General features: G+C 35.5%; 1 protein-coding gene across 10 annotated transcripts in view; it reads right to left on the reverse strand.

Annotated features, from left to right (window-relative positions):
* Positions 1-23,145, reverse strand: part of sei (seizure) — a 367,275-nt gene that overhangs the window by 189,751 nt on the left and 154,379 nt on the right. For all 10 annotated transcript variants that reach the window (XM_069842943.1, XM_069842952.1, XM_069842945.1 and 7 more), the window contains one exon: positions 2,379-2,622. In XM_069842943.1, coding sequence (XP_069699044.1) covers positions 2,379-2,622 — 244 coding nt within the window. The remainder of the gene's footprint in view (positions 1-2,378; positions 2,623-23,145) is intronic.

The following is a 23,145-nucleotide window of genomic DNA, read 5'->3' on the forward strand; positions in this document are numbered from 1 at the left end:
GTTAGGACCAATTATTTTTGGAAAATCTAAAATTACCAGAAAAATTTCGGCTACAGATTTATTATTAGTATAGATGGCGAAGTGTATCAACATCGGTTAAAAACGCAGTAATCGTAGATTACGAAACGACGGTTAAACAGTAACAGTGGTTAAAATGTAATTTGTGTGCACCATTCATAATCACAGATTACTTAAACATGGCTAGCTGACACCTCATTTAACCAGAGTAAAGTCTATGCTGGTGTACTGTTTCTACAAAATGACTAAAGGAAAGCATCCATACCGCTGCAAAGATAATAGTCAACGTCTAAAAATGACTGCGCTCATTCCGTTCTACATCGAAATGAATGTGTCCTACATTTTCGCTTTGCATTTGTTTGCCTTTGGGCGCTGTTATATTTGCGAGTTGCATTTCTTTGCTGTTAGGTTAAAATCGTACAAAATAGAAAATTGAATGCAAAAATGATTATATCCCAATGTGTGGTTGAAGTGTCGCTAGACTTAATTACTAGAATTTAAATATATTATATAAAAAGATGGAATATCTATAAAGGAAAAGGATGCAGAAGATTAATAGGAATGTGTATACGATCAAGGACCTCATTTACACGAGGGAACTGTTCATTATCCTAAGATCCATAAATAACCTCTCTTTGTTCAGCCAGTGACATAGAGAAAGAGATATTCGAGTATTCCTTCTTAAAATACAGAAAATATCAGTTACATAAAATCGTAATACAAGCAGCCGAACCACAGGAGAAATATGACTTTTTGTGTTATTTCAAGTGACCCATTTGTAGATTTTGAAATTTTCTGTCACCTAATTCCTCGTAAGAATTCTCTCTTTCCACTATAGAAACTTCACGCTCACGCTCTATCCAAGTAATTCAAGTACCGTAAAATAATAATCGTCTTCGAAATAAACATCTGTGGCTCTGGCCGCCATTTTGCTTTACTTGGTCTACTAATCACTTGTTATCTCTTTTAACCGCTCGAATATGGCCGGTTAGCGATTACTGTGCTTGTATACTTTGTGACCTGGTAAAGTGTAAGAGAAGGCCTTGTGGCCTTAACTCTGCTAGCATAAATAAAGAATTATTATTATTATTATTATTATTATTATTATTATTATTATTATTATTATTATTTAATACGTTAGTATTGTGTGCTTTAACTTTTTGTTAAATTTTAACTGCTTGTATACTTTGTGACCTGGGAGAGTGTAAGAGAAGGCCCTATGGCCTTAACTCTACCAGTTTAAATAAAGAATTATTGTTATTATTATTATTATTATTATTATTATTATTATTATTATTATTATTATTTAATACGTTAGTATTCTGTTCTTTAACTTTTTGTTAAATTTTAACTGCTTGTATACTTTGTGACCTGGTAGAGTGTAAGAGAAGGCCCTATAGCCTTAACTCTGCCAGTGTAAATAAAGAATTATTATATTATTATTATTATTATTATTATTATTATTATTATAAGTTCAGAATAACAGAGAGGGTTTGGAATTGAATGGGTTACATCAGCTGCTTGTCTATGCGGATGACGTGAATATGTTAGGAGAAAATCCACAAACGATTAGGGAAAATACGGGAATTTTATTGGAAGCAAGTAAAGAGATAGGTTTGGAAGTAAATCCCGAAAAGACAGAGTATATGATTATGTCTCGTGACCAGAATATTGTAGGAAATGGAAATACAAGAATTGGAAATTTATCTTTTGAAGAGGTGGAGAAGTTCAAATATCTTGGAGCAACAGTAACAAATATAAATGATACTCGGGAGGAAATTAAACGCAGAATAAATATGGGAAATGCGTGTTATTATTCGGTTGAGAAGCTTTTATCATCCAGTCTGCTGTCAAAAAATCTGAAAGTTAGAATTTATAAAACAGTTATATTACCGGTTGTTCTTTATGGTTGTGAAACTTGGACTCTCACCTTGAGAGAGGAACATAGGTTAAGGGTTTTTGAGAATAAGGTGGTTAGGAAAATATTTGGGGCTAAGAGGGATGAAGTTACAGGAGAATGGACAAAGTTACACAACACAGAACTGCACGCATTCTATTCTTCACCTGACGAATCCAGAAATGCATATAGAGTGTTAGTTGGGAGGCCGGAGGTAAAAAGAACTTTAGTGAGGCCGAGACGTAGATGGGAAGATAATATTAAAATGGATTTGAGGGAGGTGGGATATGATGATAGAGAATGGATTAATCTTGCTCAGGGTAGGGATCAATGGCGGGCTTATGTGAGGGCGGCAATGAACCTCCGGGTTCTTTAAAAGCCAGTAAGTATGAATACGACCCTTAGATAAAGCGGCTTTTCACAGAACAGAATGCAAATTATACTGTTGTGTAACTTGACGTACCTATGAGGTCGATGATGACGATGGGGTCGTCGCCGTACTTTTTGCTCTTCCTGGTGCTGAAGTCCGGCTCGTTGAGTAGGAATGCCGCCACGTAGGGCGTAAAGATGGCGGTGTACATGACGAGCAGCAGGATGATCCAGTCCCATACCGCCTTAAAGGGACTGTAGTGGAGGATCGTCCATTTGTGGATCCGCGGGGACTGAAGCTTGTACTCCGGCAGCACATCAGCTCCCAGCGACAGCACCTGCAACAATGCAGAAAAATGACGTCATGGAGCAGTGCTGCAATGAAAATGACATGGACAACCGAAATATCTCAAAACTGAATTTTCATCTTTTATCTCTTCGATAAGGAGCAGTAACCGAGCGAGGTGGCTCGGACGGTAACATTTGATACATTCGGGACGTCCCCGGTTCAAAGCCGTCAATCTGACTGCGGTTTTTCATGGTTTCTATCAGTTACAAAGGCAAATAGCGGAATGGAAATTTAAATACCAAGATTCATCACCGCCTAAAAACTAAATCAGTTACATGAACACGAACTATATGTACAGGCCAGTTACTTTATGGTGACAGCTCTGGCCTGGCGACGCAGTGGTTTGGGCGAGTTCACTGCTTGTTCGAAGGGGTGTTCATTTTAGTCTTCCCCTGACTGCGTTAGCGGTCACATCTCGGGAGCGTTAGTGTGGGCGTACAGTCGCGCTAAGGACGTACTACACCACCACTGTCTTGTATATTGCAATGAGTGGCGGTGCGTCAATAAGAGCACAAGAGCACGTGAACACCTTGTTTCCATTAATGCACGACTAGTTTTATTATTTGATACCGTATTGACGTAGTGGGGATGTATAATATCAGAATCGAGTATTTTAAACTTCCCGCATCTTGCATAAACTTCTTATGTAAACTTGGCAACATCCGTTCACGTACAAGCCGTGCTCTTTTCGAGATGGTTACAGGAATTTCACGCATGCGAGGGAGAAAATTGTCTTTAGCTGGCCGCTTATGACTCGTCAAGAGCACAAAGCGTTAAGTGAACATGATGAGTATCTATGCTACAGATGTCAGGTGCATCGATGCCTATCGTTCACGTGCTATATCTCGAGGAGGAAATTTAAAAGCCTGTAGATGTCAGCATCTGACTGTAGGAGCGTTTACTTTACGTAGATGTGTGTACAGTGCTGCTACGAGAGTGTAGTTTGTGAATTACTATACTTCAGTGTCGGCATAATAGCATAGTTTGGCTTTCAAACACGTGCTGGCTGACTGTGGTGGTGGTATGAATTTAAGTACCTGTATGGTAGTGTATAATATTTACTGGCATGTATTTATAGTAATAAATCTATGCGAATGGGATTTCAGTACTGGTATAGGCTATAGTGTATCAGTGTGTTGTGAATCAAAATATATTACTGAGCACACGCGTTTGTAAATAACGGGACTGTGGTATGTATTCATTATAAACAAACGTAAACAATGAACTCTGTTCAATGAAATTTGGAACAGTAAAGAACTGGGTAAACTGGCTTACCAGGAAAAATTGAAAATAGAAAGACTGAGTTTCATTATTATTACTATTATTGTTATTATTATTATTATTATTATTATTATTGTTATTATTATTATATGTCGTTTTGAATTTATATAAGGTTTTTTTCGATAGCGAAACATTGGAATCATGACATTTCATATTAGACTAAACGTATAATTTCAAATTCTCTTCGATTTTTGAACCACAAAATTGTGAACAGACATAATATTTTATCACGAGCCGCCACTGATTGCAATTTAGTGTGTTACGTACGTTTCATTTAGTTACTTAAATAGTTGTAGTGCTTCTGTTTTGTATGGTTTGGTATGTATAAATAAATAAAAAATAAAATAAAATAAATAAACATAAAAATCGTAATAAAACTACAATAATATAAATGAAAACAAGAATAATACTATAAAATTTAGTGATTAGTAGGATTGAATTAAATTTGGAAAGTAATCAATTTAAATACACTGTACTGCTGAACTCACTTGAAAAGTAAAACTACTTAGTTTGTATTTTAAGATATCACCAACAAATCATTTTCGCATGACATTATAGGAATCTGTTTTTCACGATACCAATCACACATATTTCCTTAAAAATGACTTGTAACGGTGAAATATTTAATATGAGTAATTCATATAATATATTTGGTATTCCCAAGAAACTAGTTCGATTAATTAAAATGTGTCTTAGTGAAACTTACAGCAGAGTCCGTATAGCCCATTTTCTATCTGATGATTTTCTAATTCACTGCGGGCTAAAGCAGGGAGATGCACTATCACCTTTACTTTTTAACTTCGCTCTAGAATATGCCAATAGGAAAGTTCAGGATAACACAGAGGGTTTGGAATTGAACGGGTTACATCAGCTGCTTGTCTATGCGGATGACGTGAATATGTTAGGAGAAAATCCACAAACAATTAGGGAAAACGCGGAAATTCTTGTTGAAGCAAGTAGAGCGATAGGGTTGAAAGTAAATCCCGAAAAGACAAAGTATATGATTATGTCTCGTGAACAGAATATTGTACGAAATGGAAATATAAAAATTGGAGATTTATCCTTCGAAGAGGTGGAAAAATTCAAATATATTGGAGCAACAGTAACAAATATAAATGACACTCGGGAGGAAATTAAACGCAGAATAAATATGGGAAATGCTGTTATTATTCGGTTGAGAAGCTTTTGTCATCTAGTCTTCTGTCAAAAAGTCTGAAAGTTAGAATTTATAAAACAGTTATATTACCGGTTGTTCTGTATGGTTGTGAAACTTGGACTCTCACTTTGAGAGAGGAACAGAGATTAAGGGTGTTTGAGAATAAGGTTCTTAGGAAAATATTTGGGGCTAAGAGGGATGAAGTTACAGGAGAATGGAGAAAGTTACACAACGCAGAGCTGCACGCATTTTATACTTCACCTGACATAATTAGGAACATAAAATCCAGACGTTGAGATGGGCAGGACATGTAGCACGTATGGGCGAATCCAGAAATGCATATAGAGTGTTAGTTGGGAGGCCGGAGGGAAAAAGACCTATGGGGAGGCCGAGACGTAGATGGGAAGATAATATTAAAATGGATTTGAGGGAGGTAGGATATGATGGTAGAGACTGGATTGATCTTGCTCAGGATAGGGACCAATGGCGGGCTTATGTGAGGGCGGCAATGAACCTAAAAGCCAGTAAGTAAGTAAGTAATTCATATAATATTAACATAGCTAACATCAGGGAGATGTTTGAGCAAAAATTCCAACAATATATTTAATATATTAATAACAAAACCATATAGGACTGGATGAACAATATGTATATGAAATATTCACACACTACTACAAACTGAAGACTGCATATTTTTGGACGATTAATACTTCCCACTCCGCTCGGCTCGGCTTGGCTGTAGCAACAAAAGAATCTACCTGCAACCCCCCCGCACCGATGGCAAGAGTACCTCAGGTCCCAGCGCTAAACTCGTCGGAGGAGGACAGTACATATCTTCGCAAGTAACTCATGTTGAAATAATTCTGTATCTACTCTATAAAAGAGTACCTTACGTACTGTAAATTCAATCTCCACTTCTGCCCGATCCGAAAAGATAAAATTACTCAGACATACTATCTACTATCCGTTCAAGTGGTTATGTCGTAGACAGGGAGGAAATCACGTGACATTTAATTACTTAACGAGGCCGTTTTATTTCAATTACTTTAAACTGTTGTATAATATTACGTAGACGTCCAATTCCTAACAGAAATTAATGTTCTCAGAAAAGAGCTAAGACAGCCCAGCCACTAGCTGGCGAATAAAAGCTGGTGGGGGAAACCGGGATACGACGTAGGCAAATGGACGACGAAAATGATTCAATATTGAAAGCACTTTCGTCACTGGAAACCCGAACATATTTTTGTAACGTACTGTTTACTATGACCATAAGGCTAGTATGACTGTATATGCGGTCTTGCATCTGTGTGGAGGACGGTTGAACTTCATTAGTAGAAGGGGTGGGAGTGAAGTACATTAAAAAACTCAGGTACAATAAAAACTGAAGTAAAAATAAAATGATGTCCCTGTATGTATGTATGTATGTATGTATGTATGTATGTATGTATGTATGTATGTATGTATGTATGTGTGTATGTATGTATGTAATGTATGTATGTAGGTACGTACGTAAAGTTTATTTCCTTCTTCGGTTCTTACTTAGTAAAAGTTTCAATATATTTACGAAATGTATTATTTTGTTATTAACCTATTGTTTTGTATAATTTATGTAAATGTTACACCCTGCGTTATATTTTATAGGTGTAAATGATACAAATATGTAAAGAGCAATTGTATCAATGTCAATCTATATGTATGTAACAATTTGTGTAGTTGTACATAAACATAATTATGTAACTAGCTGTGCATTTACGAATGTCCCATAAGTCTTTCTTTTCCTGACACGGGAATATTGCCTTGACGATGAGTTTGTTTTCCTTTCCACTGTACCTTCCTATTTCTATGAGTAGCTGTTTTGATGCGTTGATGACGTCGCATGTGGCTGGTCTTACCCTGCGTAGAGCGATTGCGATCGGTACGAAGTTTCTAGCTCTGGTCATAATAACTAACCTGGCATGTAATTTAACATAATAGAATGTGAATACAAATACAAAAACATAATAATAGTACAATTAGGTAATATTATTAGTGTTTATAAATCAGACCCCATAGTAAATCTTACCAGGAGACTGTCTGCCACACACATAATAGATTTATGGGTGAATTTACGGACACCTCCGAAATCGTCCATCGTTTTCAGTATGTCTACTAACAGAGGAAAAATAGCGCAGTGCAACTAGTAACTGATGCAGAGATTCAACAGAATGTTTTCAAAAATATAAAAGAAATCGTTTATCTTTTCAAATAATCTTTAAATTCAAACCCTAAAACACATATTTTTGCTGTTTCTCATTTTTCTGTTGCATGTTGTACCCGAGTTTCAATTTTCCGAAACAGGTTAGGACTATAAAGCCTAATTCTGAAGGTTAGGACTGTCTGCTTCGAAAACCTCAATCTGTTTTAAAACTACGTTCATTTATGTATATTTCAAAGTGGCGCACTCTATTTCGAAAAATTCTTGGCCGCCGTGGTCGTTCAGTAATATTGATCACTCACTTATCGTCACTCATAAGTTCTTGGAAAACATCTGCAATATCCATCTGTATTAGCCACCGGCGTGGCTCAGTCGGTTAAGGCGCTTGCCTACCGGTCTGAAGTTGCGTTCGGGCGCGGGTTCGATCCCCGCTTGGGCTGATTACCTGGTTGGGTTTTTTCCGAGGTTTTCCCCAACCGTAATGTGAATGCAAGGTAATCTATGGCGAATCCTCGGCCTCATCTCGCCAAATATCATCTCGCTATCACCAATCCCATCGACGCTAAATAACCTAGTAGTTGATACAGCGTCGTTAAATAACCAACTAAAATAAAAAATCCATCTGTATTGCGGGAACCGCCATCTTGCACTGTTGAGCCTTGAACTGCAGTTTAAACGGCAGAGAACTGCCGATCAAGTTAAACTCAATTAACTCAAGATTAACTGGTAGTTAAAGTTTATACTATGAAGCAGAACGAAAAACTTTAGTTTAAACTGAACGTAAGGTTTAAACGGCGTTTATAATACCGGCCCTTAGTGTAATCAGCGGTGTGGGTTTGGGAATGCACCTTGCTTGAGGGTTAGCGCAATAGATCGTAACAGGTCCATGGGCCATAGCGCCCTCTCCCGTAAATTCCATTTCATCCATGTGACGAAGGAGGTCTTTTTTTTAAATATATTGATAGGAAGAGCATTGCACGTGGGAAATTAATATAGATCTACAACATACTGTTGACTTTCATCGTTGCTAGATATTTCGTTAGTTATGCGACGCGATGCGAAAGTGTTTTGCATATTGTGGCGTAATCAACTGAAAGCTTACAGGTTTCTGGAACTTTGCCAAGTAATAAAGTGCCAGTAAAAGCGTTAAACTGTCCATTCCAAAGACGTGATAAACCGCACACTTGTTCCATCCAGAAAACACGAGCGAGAGAAATCATTTTCACATCCCAGCTTCTCCCACAACCAAATGACACACTAATAACACAGAACAACTTGCTTAGTAATGAGGAGTAACAGCCTTAAAAGTGAGATAAGACTTGCAAATGATTGCAATCAGTTTCGACCTGATTTTTATTTTTTTTATTGGGTTATTTTACGACGCTGTATCAACATTTAGGTTATTTAGTGTCTGAATGATATGAAGGTGATAATGCCGGTGAAATGAGTCCGGGGTCCAGCACCGAAAGTTACTCAGCATTTGCCCCGTCCGGGATTCGAACCCGGGCCACCTAGTTTCGCAGCCAGACGCGCTGACCGTTACTCCACAGGTGTGGACTTGACCAGATATTTAGATAAAAGTTATCCTTATTTTTAACTGAAACCAAAAAGAGGTATATTACTGTTAATAATAAAATTGAATTGAATATTCCCGTTAAGGAAATGTGTAGTACAAGTAAAAGCTGCTATATTATCACTAGGGTTAGGATTTTGATGAAATTGCATCTTTTTTCTAGTAAGCCAGAAACATAGCTGCTTTAGTATTTATATGTTATGTGATAAACTGAGTGTTTTAAGACATATTTGTTAGGGCATTTTTTTTGCATTTTTTGCCTGTTTCACCTCATAAGAGCATCTTTTGTTTTATTCGGTCATTTTTGAGGCATTTTCATTTAATTTTGGCCATAAATCCCCATTATTAATGTAAAATAATGTTTATTTCCTTTGCTATTTTCTTTACATATTTTGTCCATTAATACTTATTATTTTGTATAACATTTTAATCGTTTTTCTACACAAATATTGCCATTTTAATGTTGTACTCCCCTTGTACTGGATCAGTCCAACCACACCTTCAATATAGACTCCTCTATACCTGCTAATTCCGGGTAAGAGTGGCCTTGTGGTAGACTACATGGAAACTAAAAGTAAAATAAATCCATGGCGCTACAGCCCATGAAGGGCCAAGACCGATCAACTGACTGCTGACCTCACGTTCACATGCCGACGCAGAAGTGAACGATCATACATGGAAACTACATCATTAAAGTGTACTACTTAGAAAAAATTATGTAAAATTTAATTTAATTACTAGTCTAAATATTTAGTAAAAAACTTCTTTTCTTACTAAGCCAATTATATAAGATAAATTTTTAGGGCATTTTAAGGGCATTTTGAACGATTTTTAGGCCATAAATGCATTGTTTTTAGGACATTTTTTCATGATTTATAGGTCATCAAAATCCTAGCCAGCCACCGACGTGGCTCAGTCGGTTAAGGCGCTTGCCTGCCGGTCTGATGTTGCGTTCGGGCGCGGTTTCGATCCCCGCTTGGGCTAATTACCTGGTTGGGTTTTTTTCCGAGGTTTTCCCCAACCGTAATGTGAATGCAACGTAATCTATGGCGAATCCTCGGCCTTATCTCGCCAAATATCATCTCGCTATCACCAATCTCATCGACGCTAACTAACCTAGTAGTTGATACAGCGTCGTTAAATAACCAACTAAAATAAAAAAATCCTAGCCCTGCTTATTACTTTGGCGGTTAAATTCCGTTGGTCGCGTTATAGAATCCCATTAGTGGTATGTATGTTACCCCAGCGTATAGGGAATTACAAGTATGGACACTTCGCGTCGGTACCTTTGATGTAGCCGGACTGATTTCAGTGACCTTCAAACCAGCTTCAGCGTGAGATTCTGCTTTTTCCCTAGAGTTGGCGCTCACATCACACAATGACACAGCGGAATATAATACACATGTAATTAATACATCGAGGTACATTATGTACTCAAAATAAATTGGACCGATGAAATAATAAATCCGTCATTAGCTGTAATGTCTAGACTCTAGAGTTCCTTTATAATGAGAGTTGAGACGTTGACCCCAACAACAATTAAAATATGTAATGATTTGATAGCGCTGAAAATGGAAAAACAAAACTCCTATGAGAAGTAAAACCACATGCCAAAATATTGTATATAAAATATATTAAACGAATTTGATACATAGTTTTATAGTGTATTATATTATTTTTAATATAAATTATTATACAGGGACATCATTTTATTTTTATTTCAATTTTTATTGTACCTGAGTTTTTTAATGTACTTCACTCCCACCCCTTCAACTAATGACGTTCCAACTGTCCTGCACACAGAACCAAGACCGCAGTGAGTTAGTGAGTATAGTATGTTTCAGAAATATGTTCGCGTTTTCCAGGACGAAAGAGCTTTCAATATTGAATCATATTTTCGCACAGGTACTGTCGTCCGTTTTCCTACGTCGCATCCCAATTTCCCCCACCTGCTTCTGCTGGCCCCTCTGTAAGGACTAGTGGCTGGGCTGTCTTAGATCTTTTCTGAAAACAATAATTTCTGTTAGGAATTGGACGTCTATTCAATATTATACAACTGTTTAAAATAACTTAAATAAAAGGGCCTCGTTAAGTAATTAACTGTCACGTGATTTCCCCCCTTTCTACGATCCTGCGACATAACCACTTGGACGGACAGTAGATAGCATGTCTGAGTAATTTTATCTGTGCGGGTCGGGCAGAAGTGAAGATTGAATTTACAGTACGTAAGGTATTCTTTTATAGAGTAGGTACAGAATTTTTTCAACATGAGTTACTAGTACGGAGAACGAAACAGGTAATAATTGGAATTTGATACAATAGTCTATCGTGCGATAATATGCACAAAAGAACTGAAGCCTGTATCGAAATGAACGGCCACCAGTTTCAAAAATGTGTTTAATTATTCATATTAAGATTATTTTTCAATTTAACTTCATTCTCTATATTGTACGCTAATGTGCTGTAGACAGTATAATATACACTGCATAATGAATACGTTCGCATGGATAACTCAGTTCGTGAGTAAAAACACTTATTGTTAATACAGTACTGTATTTTGATTAAACAAAAACCTAATGAAAATTATCAAACTCAAAATTGCAATATTTCCTAGTTTACGTAAATGGATGAACTACTTTTCTTCCCTCCTGTACCTAGTAAAGTGATTTGTTTGTATATTACGCCAGTATCATCGAACTCCAGTCGTGGAAGGGGGTAGCAAACGGTGTTTCCGGTTCTCGATCCGTTAATTCAAAGGTATAGCCAGGTTAATATTAAAAATGTTAGTAAAAATAAAATGATGTCCTTGTATATAAAACAAAAATTATTATTACAACTAGTGTATCACTGAGAGGTTCTGCTGACCTGGAATAATAGGAGATAGCTAACAGGTAACTATCAGCAGCAACAGTAGTAGTAGTAGTAGTAGTAGTAGCAGTAGTAGTATTGGTAGTAGTAGTAGTACAGAGACATCATTTTATTTTTACTTCAATTTTTATTGTACCTGAGTTTTTCAATGTATTGAGTACCGGGTCTTTCCCGGGGGTAAAAGGTGGTCAGAGCGTGGTGCCGACCACACCACCTCATTCTAGTGCCGAGGTCATGGAAAGCATGGGGCTCTACCTCCATGCCCCCCAAGTGCCTTCATGGCATGTTATGGGGATACCTTTACCTCTTTACCTTTTTTACTTCACTCCCACCTCTTCTAATAATGAAGTTCAACCGTCCTTCACACAGATCCAAGTCCGCATATACAGTCATAGTAAACAGTACGTCCCTAAAATACCTTCATGTTTTCCAGTGACGAAAGCTCTTTCAATATTGAATCATTTTCGTACAAGTACTGTCGTCCATTTGCCTACGTCGTATCTCGGTTTCCCTCCCAGCTTTTATTCGCCAGCTAGTGGCTGGGCTGTCTTAGCTCTTTTCTGAGAACATTAATTTCTGTTAGGAATTGGACAATAGTCTATAGTGCGATAATATACACATTAGAACTGAAGCCTGTATCGAAATCAACGGCCACCATTTTAAAAAATGTGTTTAAATATCCATATTATGATTATTTTTCAATTTAACTTCACTCTCTATATTGTACGCTAATTTGCTGTAGACAGTATAATATACGCTGCATAATGAATACGTTCGCATGGATAGCTCAGTTCGTGAGTAAAAACACTCATTGTTAATACTGAACTGTATTTTGAATAAAGAAAAACCTAATGAAAATAATCACATTCAAAAGCGAAATAATTTCCTAGTTTACGTAAATGGATGAACTACTTTTCTTCCCTCCTGTACCTAGTAAACTGATTTGTTTGTAGTTTACGCCAGTATCATCGAACTCCAGTCGTGGAAGGGGGTAGCAAACGGTGTTTCCGGTTCTCGATCCGTTAATTCAAAGGTATAGCCAGGTTAATATTTAAAATGTTAGTAAAAATAAAATTATGTCCCTGTATATAAAACAAAAAAAAAAATTATTACAACTAGTGTATCACTGAGAGATTCTGCTGACCTGGAATAATGGGAGATAGCTAGCAACAGTAGGGGTAGTAGTACCGGTGGTGGTGGTGGTGGTGGTGGTGGTGGTGGTGGTGGTGGTGGTGGTGGTGGTGGTGGTGGTAGTATTGAAGACTAGGCTAACAATTTAAAGTTGTGGCCTCTTTGAAGGCACTGTCTCAACCCGATGCGCTGTGACGCTGTCATTTGTCACGACCGGCGCAGCTGTCTCGCGCGCTGCCAAACGTTCAACGGAGCTTGCATGTTTGTTGGCCGCGCCGAACGTTTTGCGCCATCTTGTCATGTTCATAGCGACTAAAATAATGATTCCATCAATATGAACGGAAAAAAACCAGCCGTACAACGCATCGACTTACTACGGAGTTCCGAACACATTTCACGTCTCTTATGAATGAAATCCTGCCTCTTGTTCAACTCCTACAGACATATTACTTGACTATCCTTGTGAGTAGTGGAATTGAATAAGGGAAAATAGTTTAGTTACGGTCTTACTAATAAAAACTCTATATACAGACGTTTAACTGTCTTATACAATGAGTAGCTCGTTTATAAGTCGTGTGTAAATTCCTTACTAATAATCACTACATACGTCGTGTATAACAGTATAACTGTTACACAGCTACGTCATAGTTTCGTCATTACTTCGTTACGAAAGGTAATAGAATATCTGAGGTTCTCTACTGCTTCCGGTAGAGCGCTCTAGTGTGGGGTGTTAAATATCGATTGTACAACTGACTCTAATCGATTACCACACTACATTTTGGTCAAAGAGTACAAGCTACAGCAATATTATTGTAATAATTCTATGATCTTTGGTTTGTTCTTCTGTGGTTACAAGGTAAACATCATCATAAAATGACAGTCGATGCAAACAGCTGTTAAAGGGGCGGCCATTTTTTCCCTATATACAACACTTAAACAAGGGGTTTCGTGTATATAACTACTGCAAAGCAATCCCCATTGTATAGTTAAAGCCTGTTTATACGTCCATAGCTTATTCACGGTTTATTATTAACGGTTTCTGTTTCAACTCTGCATAAGTCTCGTATAAAAACTATACACGGTTTATTAGTAAGACTGCTAATGTCTACCGTAGAAGAGGGTAAAGTCAATCAAAATTTTGCAATTTTTTAATGATACTGAGATTATGTAATGGAGCGATGTTCCTCAGAAAATAGCATTTTGTCGTCATATCCTTCACTTATGAAGGCACGTTACAAGAATTGAATTACGATCTATAAAAAACTGTTTTTTTTTTTACTTGTGATCGAAGTTGCCTGCTTAAATAGGGTAAAGTCGATCACCATTGAATTTTTAGTTTAAGATAGATTTTAAAATATTGTGGAGTAAAGTCGATCACTGTTTATGTTTTTAAAACACAAATCAAGTGTATTACATATATTTTATTTGTTATAAGGTGTGTAAAAACGATAATAATCTTCAATATATGCCTATAGCATTATATAGTGTATCTTTTGTTACTGTGATCATACTATTCGATACAATTAGGCCTACAGGTCTGCACTGTACAATCGTGACTATGATTGCCAACTTATAAAACATAAAAACACATTTTAATACTTCACATACCAACAAACAAAGATTTAAGAATTCAAAATTTACATTGAAATACCACCCTTCAAATATAATCTAAAATGCAATTCAACATTGCTTAGGTTTATATCTGATGTTATTTGAAATCTTCCCCTCCTCATGTCACTTTAGAAACTACGTTGTTCCCATAGTCAGGTACAGAGGGGTGTACAAAATATGTTCCTTTGGCAGTGCTTCTCTTACGCAAGAAATTCACCATAATTTCGTCTTCCTCTTTCCCCACTATCCCATCAATATAAGCTATACTCTGACACTTTTCTGTTTATAAGTGTTAGTTGGAGGTATTTCGGTGAACAATTTATTCTTCCTGCTGGTCCTATCTGCTGCGAGAAGGTCGATGGCATGATCGACTTAACCCTACAAAGGTACAAGTTTTCTTAAAATAATAAGTTTCAATACTAACATTTACGAACTGCAAAACTATTATTTCAGGATACAATCTCAACGCAAGGTACTTACGTATACTTCCTGTCTCCTTTCACTGCTGACGATAATTTAGAGTTTGTAAGATTTTGTTTTCATTTAAGAGAAAAAGTTGAAAATAACAATTTTCACTTCAACGTTAATTACACAGTGTTCCCATTGTTGGCATTCGCAGGCTTTTTGTTGTCCTTCTCGCTTGCATTTACACTGTATGGCAATGAAGTCAGCATAACAAAATTTTAACAAGTAACTGAGAAAATATATAATTTTCAATAAAATTGCAAATGATCGATTTTACACCCACTGATTGACTTTACCCACTTCTACGGTACCCAATATTTAACAATTGATGATAAACAGAGTCCTGCGTTTCGTCTGTTCGAATAAAAATTAGATGTACATCGATCATACTATACAGGGTGATTCACAAGGAGTTATCAATTAATCAAACGATCAATGAATAAATACTGACAAGTGACCTAGCCACTGTCTCCACTTGGGCGGCCAATTTCGGACTCGCACTTAATCCAAGTAAGACTCAAGCTATAATTATTAGCCATAAGCGTTTAGTTAACTCTCTTAGGCCCATAACACACTTGAAGAGTTTTCGCCAGCGAGAAATGTGTTGCGAGAAAGAGGCGAACAGCCTTCCTCCACACACTTGGCGAGTTCTCGCTATCACAGATCACACCTCGCTATGATCAGCTATGCACTGCCTTCATGCAGAAAGCATTTATCTGATTATAGTAATGACTCGTTGAGGGAAATATTATAGGTTATGTATTTACGTATATTGTCGTACTTAAATATATAACCTGTAAGTATATTGTCGTACTTTACAAATTACGTACGAACGCTATGTTGAATCTGAGTATTCAGATGGTGAGGAAATAGAGTTACATGAACATATTTCGTTAATGAAAAGAAGAAGTAGGCCTAAAATTAAAGCCAGAAATATCTGAAAATCACATTGTATCTTGCGAAAATAAGGGCGAGTTTTGGACACTGGTTTAGATTTGAATGATGACTAGTGGCTTGTGCAGCAAATGCTGCAAACTAAGTTCATTAAACGTTCAAATAAACATTTTTCAGATTTATTTTCAATTAAGAATACCAGACATTCGGGAAGTTATTTGCTTCCATAACAATGAAAGATACTCTCTCTCGAGCCAATCCTGAAGAGAACCACGCATATAAATATCTACACCACACCGCCATTAAATATATGAAAAAGACCCAACCTCACTTGATTAATAATTATAAAAATATTTGATTTGTAATAATATTATTATCTTACGTAAGTTTTATAGCTTTCAGTAACATATACTATATAGCCGCCACTCAGTAAAATAAAGAAATCAAAATCTAATTTAAGTTATTCTCTACATCTACTTATATAACCCCAAACGTTTCACTTTCATATAATCAATATAGCATTAATATGTATAATTAATCAAAAATAGTCGCATCATGGCATTAACTACAATAATATTTAATTTCTAATGGTAATAATGTCATCAAACCACCTCAAGTTTTGTAGTTTTTAATATCCAATACACAGCTGTACCCTGAAAATTACACACCATAGAATAAAACCTAAATTATTTTTAGTAAATTAAGTTTTTAATAACCAATTTAATTTGAGCTCTAAATATGTCAGCATTCTTGCAGATCATGGCCTTCGTGTAATATTGTTTACTGTAGCATGTGTTTTGTTTTATTCTGAAATGCAACACGGCCGACTTGATGCTCGCTTCGCTTATCCTTTACAAAAAAGCGAAGGGAATATCAAGTCGGCCGTGAATGCAATTAATTAGTTCTCAAAACTGACGAAAGGTGGATTTTTGGAAAAAAGGAAAATGATGTAGAAAAATTGACATTTCACTGAAAACTACTATTTTTCCGAAAAACTTTGGGTTCCAAGCTTCAAAATGAGGGGTCATTTATTAAAATCCGTCCAGCCGTTTTCCCGTAATTTCCATTACCAGTTCAAATTATATATATAGATATGTTTAGGCGTTATTTCAGGTACAATGGACCACAGTTTTTTTTCCCATTCATGATGTGATAGAGAATTCTTTGCTATATTCTGATTAAAATTACGTAAACTGTTAAGACATGTAGATACATTATTTCAAATGTTTAATCAATACTATTAAATCTCATCAAAATAAAATATAGCCCTACATATTTTCAGATAATCTGATATTTGTCTCCAGATTTCTTCTTTATGTTTCGTGTTTTTATAGTTTTCATCCCGTGTATCATATAAATAGGCCTAAGGGTGACATGGTACAAGTTCGATATGTTTCTGACTGCAATTATCAGCCATCTTCCTCATTTTCAAATAAAAACAATACAATTCATCGCCACCCGTGATATCTTTTTCTACATTCAATCGTCATAAAGAGTATAAATGTCAAACATCTTTGATAAATGTGTCAAGAAAATTCGCTGAGGTACCGATTCCAGCGAGAAACTCGCGCGAGGTTTTTTCCTCGAGCGAGAATCTCTTCCAGTGTGTGGACGTGCATTTGAATCCATGTTATCAATTTTTTAATTTTCTCGCAACACATGAAAACTCTGCAAGTGTGTTACGGGCCTTAATAACAGTAATCTTTCAGTTGTTATTCTTAACAACATGCTAATCCCTTATTCATCTGTCGTAAAAAATCTTGGCTTCTTTTCCGATAATAATCTAAATTGGAATTTTCAAGTTAAAGAAACGATAAAAAAAATCTGTTCCTCCATTCACTGTTTGAGTCGCTTAAGAAACGTCTTGCCCCAGGAACTAAAACTTATCCTAGTACAAACCCTAGTAATACCACACTTCGATTATTGTGACGTTCTGTTAAGTGACCTAAGTTCTGAACTGTCAGTCAAGTTACAGCGAGCTCAGAATATGTGCGTCAGATACGTGTGCAAATCCGACGGTATGATCACATATCACCGTCCTTCGCAAGTCTTTCGTGGCTCCGACTTAAAGAACGTAGAATTTTACACTCTTTGTTTTTACTCTTTCGAATTCTGCACACCTCAACACCAAATTACCTTTCGTCTTGTTTCTCCTATCTATACTCTAACCACGACATAAATACCAGATCAGTTATCTGTGGCACGCTAAGTATACCTCTTCATAAAACATCTTGTTATTCATCATCTTTTACAGTATCCACCTCGTGACAATGGAATTCCCTGTCAAAAAGTATTAGGGGCTGCAAGACAATAAACACTTTGAAATACAGCTTAAAAGATAACCTTCTTACTCCAATCATACTGACTTAAACTATCACTGACTGCATTGTTACGTCTTTCTTTAGACATCATCCTGATATGCTGTATTTTCAAAATTGTCTCATAATAATTTCTTTCTATTATCTAATATTATTTGAAATATATTAACATTCTATGTATGTTAGCTAATTCTGCTACACAGTTAGTATTTCATTCTTTAATAGTTCTTAGTATTTTGCTGTTTAATTCGTAAATAACTCTTGTATGCATGTAACTCTTATCTAAATCAAATTGTTGAATTCTTTGTAAGTTCATACATATGTATGTATACTTTTAGCTGGTTGAGTGGAAGAGAAGGCCTTACCACATACAATGAGAAAATCATTCCAGCTGAGATAATGATACCTTTACTGAAATATATTAAGCAATATTGTACAAATGTAAAACGCTACAGGGAACGATGCTTAATAAGTAAAGAATGATGATTATCTTGACTATTACACTCTTACTACGTCATACTACTTTTGACCAATAAAACGGTACGAAAGGACGTATTTCAACCAATCATGGCTGCTTATCGCACAATTTTATCGCGTCCCTAGCATTTGTTTAATTTTATCGCGTTCCTAGCATTTGTTTCTTTGTTTGCCAACATTTGAAACTGCGCTGGTCTGGACGTCAAAAAAAAAAAAAAAACATATATAAGTTATATAAAATTACAAACCACTCCAGTCGATGCACAGCAGTTTCAAATATGACTCGCATTGGCATTCAAGAACAAGAATTAATAAAAATCACTGATCATACCTATGCATCTTCTGAAATCCGATTTACAAATAAATGAAGAGCACCATTCGGAAATCCTGAATAAGTTGAATACACCATGTAGGCCTAAATCAACGAGTTCCACTTCTATTACGCACACGTCCAATATAACATCAATTGAACCACCAACCACATTCAAATTTGAAAATTGTACATTCAATAATTATTCCTTTTAAAATTATTCATGTTTATTATTTATGTCATCGTCGTTAATTAAAACTTTTCTAACACTTGTGTATATTAGTTAGGTTATGTTATAGCTTCTGCTATATGATATTATGGATAGTCACGTATCAGAGATTGTTTAATATTAAGATTTATTGAAAATCATCTGTCAAGTGACGTTGAGTACTGGGATTCGGATAATTGAAGTGGAATGTTGCATTTTAATAAAAATGAAACTGAATCAACAAAGCCTTCTTGACTAGTAACATTGCCATCGTGTATAATAGATCGAGAACTTCTCGACGAGAAGGCATTGCTCACTACTGCCATCTAGCATGCATCTAGCGTAATATTTGTAATGTTGAGATGGTACAATAATACATTTGAAGACAGTTGTATTTTCGTAAGTCAATTAATATTTTATTGTATTGGAGTACTTCGTTACTTCTAATCTTTATATACTTTCTTCTAATCGTGTAATGGTCAATTAAATCCCACTCGAGTTTTGATTTTCTCTAGATAAATCAAAACGTCTAGTGAGATTACTGTTGAGAAACAAACTGGAATTGGAAGCCTTCGATTGAGTTTGGCACCGCTCAAGCCAAGCGGAGATATTTTTCTCACTTCCTGAAAGAATTCTGTGTGATCAACGCCAAGCATAGCATTTGCAGGAAGAAAGACTGCCAAATCCACTCTCAGCTGCCATTTCTGTGGACGAATCATAAAGGAACACTTTCAAATTAGAAGCGCCACCCGCGACGAGCAAATAAATGCGAATTAAAGAAGCGGTGCGAACTAATTTGCACACAGCGTCTCATTAAATATTTTACGCAGTAAACACTGGATTGCCGTCTGCTGACCTCTGTGTACGCTGTGGCTAAGGCGTGCGGCTTAACGTCGCGTGAAAGTCACGGTTATGGGTTCGAATTCCTCCCTGGGCATGCATGTTGTTCTTTGCCAGTGTTATACTTTTAATCTACGTTGTTTCAGTTGAAGTCGTGCTAAGATCCGGGCAGTACTCCTCTGTCCGTCCAATTTCAAATCGAAAAACAAGAAAGGTTACACGTCAACGCTTCAGCCAAAGCTGCATTCTTCTGTGAATATTATCGTTATTAAGGTTCATACAAGGTCTGAACATGTTTTCTTCAACAACAAATTTACCAGTGCTCCTAGTGTAAATAAATACATAAATAAATAAATGAATAAATAAATAAATAAATAAATAAACGGATAGATAGATAGATAGATAGATAGATAGATAGATAGATAGATAGATAGATAGATAGATAGATAGATAGATAGATAGATAGATAGATAGATAGATAGATAGATAGATAGATAGATAGATAGATAGATAGATAGATAGATAGATAGATAGATAGATAGATAGATAGATAGGTAGGTAGGTAGGTAGGTAGGTAGGTAGATAGGTAGATAGATAGATATATAGATAGATAGATAGATAGATAGATAGATAGATAGATAGATAGATAGATAGATAGATAGATAGATAGATAGATAGATAAAAATATTATTATTATTATTATTATTATTATTATTATTATTATTACTATTATAATTTTTAGATTTTATAATTGGCTTTTAATTAATCCTTTCTACTCTGTAGATAAGTTTCTTAACACAAATTCATATATATTTCTATTACAAAAAAAGAGTAATTAGAATAATAGTAGGGGCCAAATCTAGGGAATCTTGTAGGACTATTTTAAAAAAACTACAAATAATGCCCATGGCTTGTCAGTATATCTTTTCATTAATAATCTTCCTCGTATGTAATCGTGAAAACTTTGTAACTAATTCAACAGTTCATAGCATAAATACACGTCAAAAATGACTTTCATACTCCATCGGCAAGTCTATCGTGCTATCAAAAAGGAGTGCGTTATATGGCAGTAAAAATTTTTAATAGCCTCCCTATCGATATAAAAAATGAAACTCAAAACATAAAATTATTTAGGGCCAAATTAAAGAAGTACCTAATTTCTCACGCCTTCTATTCTGTAGGTGAATTCATGACATTCAATAACACTTCATGAAATTGATACTAAAACTTTGTGTTGTACTAGTAGACTATATTGTAAATCTCGTCTGTATATATATTTCATCTAGACTGTGACTATAAGTTAAGACTTTATACTAGTATTAAGTTTTTTGACTTGTTCCATATTCTAGCTGTAAAGCAATGTATGAATACCATGGAATGTTAATAAATACAATACAATACAATACGAAATTGTTTTTTAATAAATAAAGTTATTTAGATTAGTTACAATTAGTATATGGGAGTGAAGTGTTTTCATTAATTTTAGAGTTTAAAAATGTTTTGTGTTTTCATTCTAATTACTGCTTTCAATTAGGGTCTATATGTGTATTTTCAAATGTATGTTTTCTTTTTGTGACGAAGCCTATCACTGTATGTTTAATGGCTTAATAAATTGAATTGAATATAAACAAAACAGCAATTATTACAATTGACGCGGTCATTTCTAAAAGCACTTTATTCCGAAATTGCAATAGCAATTCAAATGTCTATGGCCTATCATTGTATGAGCAGTATCAGCAGCAAAGGCTATCATACTTTTCTTGTATGGAATGTTGTTACTTTCAAAGAAAATAGTAATGGAATCATTATTATAGGCCTATCCTTTTGCGAACTCTGATCCTCAAGTATTGAGCCTTGATGAGAAGAAATGGATAGCACCGAAAGAGAGTTCTCTATTGCCTTCCACACAACAAATCTATCCATACCTGTAAAGAAAACATGCCATATTTCAGTTCATAAGGCTATATTGTAATATGAATGACATGTGGAGATAATACACAATAAATTACAAAAATAACTTTATATACTGTACTTATCTCTTTATTACACCAATTTTTGCTGGTAACGAGCGAGTTGTTTGCATGGCAATGGCCATGCTTTTTTCAAGTGATTGCGCCGACTTTGTACTGAGTAAAAATCGTAACTATATATTCTTGAAGACTTGTAGTCAAGTGCAATATTTTTTTTATTAAATAAAGAAATTGGAGAGTTTGAAACTAATTGTAATTGGTAATTGTTCTACGAAAAACAAAATTGACATTAAATTCAACAGATAGGTCTAATGCTCATTTTAGAAACGTTTTCACCAGTTTCTAAAAAAGTACTTAAAATCATCAAATCTGGTGAAACTTCACCAAAAGTGGCAACATTGACTGAAAGAAAGAACACAACAACTGCCTTCTGGATCGAATGATATGGCTGCTTACACTGCCTGCTCAATCAGCGCTTATGTGCGAGTTATTAGTTATTTTGCCACTAGGTGGCAGGTAGTGCACACCGCTATTAAGGGGACACTCAACTATATTTTGGAACTTTTTTCCTATTTGACCAATCTTTTTCAAATTTGGAGAAAAAGTTTAATATACACATGGAAATTAACATGCAAAATCTCAGTTCATTAGATCCAATACTTTTGAAAATAAAAAATGTTTCAGCTTTTAATCAATCATTAATTAAAATATCACTTTTAATTATCATTTTTTATTTTTTGGCTTTGTGCATTTGACTGTGTCTTCTCAATGATTAGGGGAAGAATTCTGCGTATTGATTTAGTTCTGTCACGTAAATTAGTGTAGAAATTTAATTTTTCATTTCTATGACACTTTTTCTCCAATTTTCAAGTTGAATGTCCCCTTAACATTATCAGAACAGTTTAATATATATAGTCACGAAGCTCAATACGTAGGGAATATGCATCCATAAATAGTTGCTAACCACTAGTATCGCTACTATCGCCTCATTACAGACAATGCGAAATAGTATCGGCACAGTTTATTGTTCCTAGTACCTCAACTACTCAAGCTTCGTGACTGTATATACTAGACTGTGTTATCAGTATATGCAAATTACCCTAAAATAACTATTGTTACGACGTCCTTAAGTACCAGAAGAGACAAGGGCTTAGGGAAACGATGGCCCAGGGTGTCCGGATCCTTCCGCAGTGCGTAATATGACGTAATAATATTA

This window comes from Periplaneta americana, chromosome 13 (genome assembly GCF_040183065.1).
Source record: "Periplaneta americana isolate PAMFEO1 chromosome 13, P.americana_PAMFEO1_priV1, whole genome shotgun sequence".
Lineage (NCBI taxonomy): Eukaryota > Metazoa > Arthropoda > Insecta > Blattodea > Blattidae > Periplaneta > Periplaneta americana.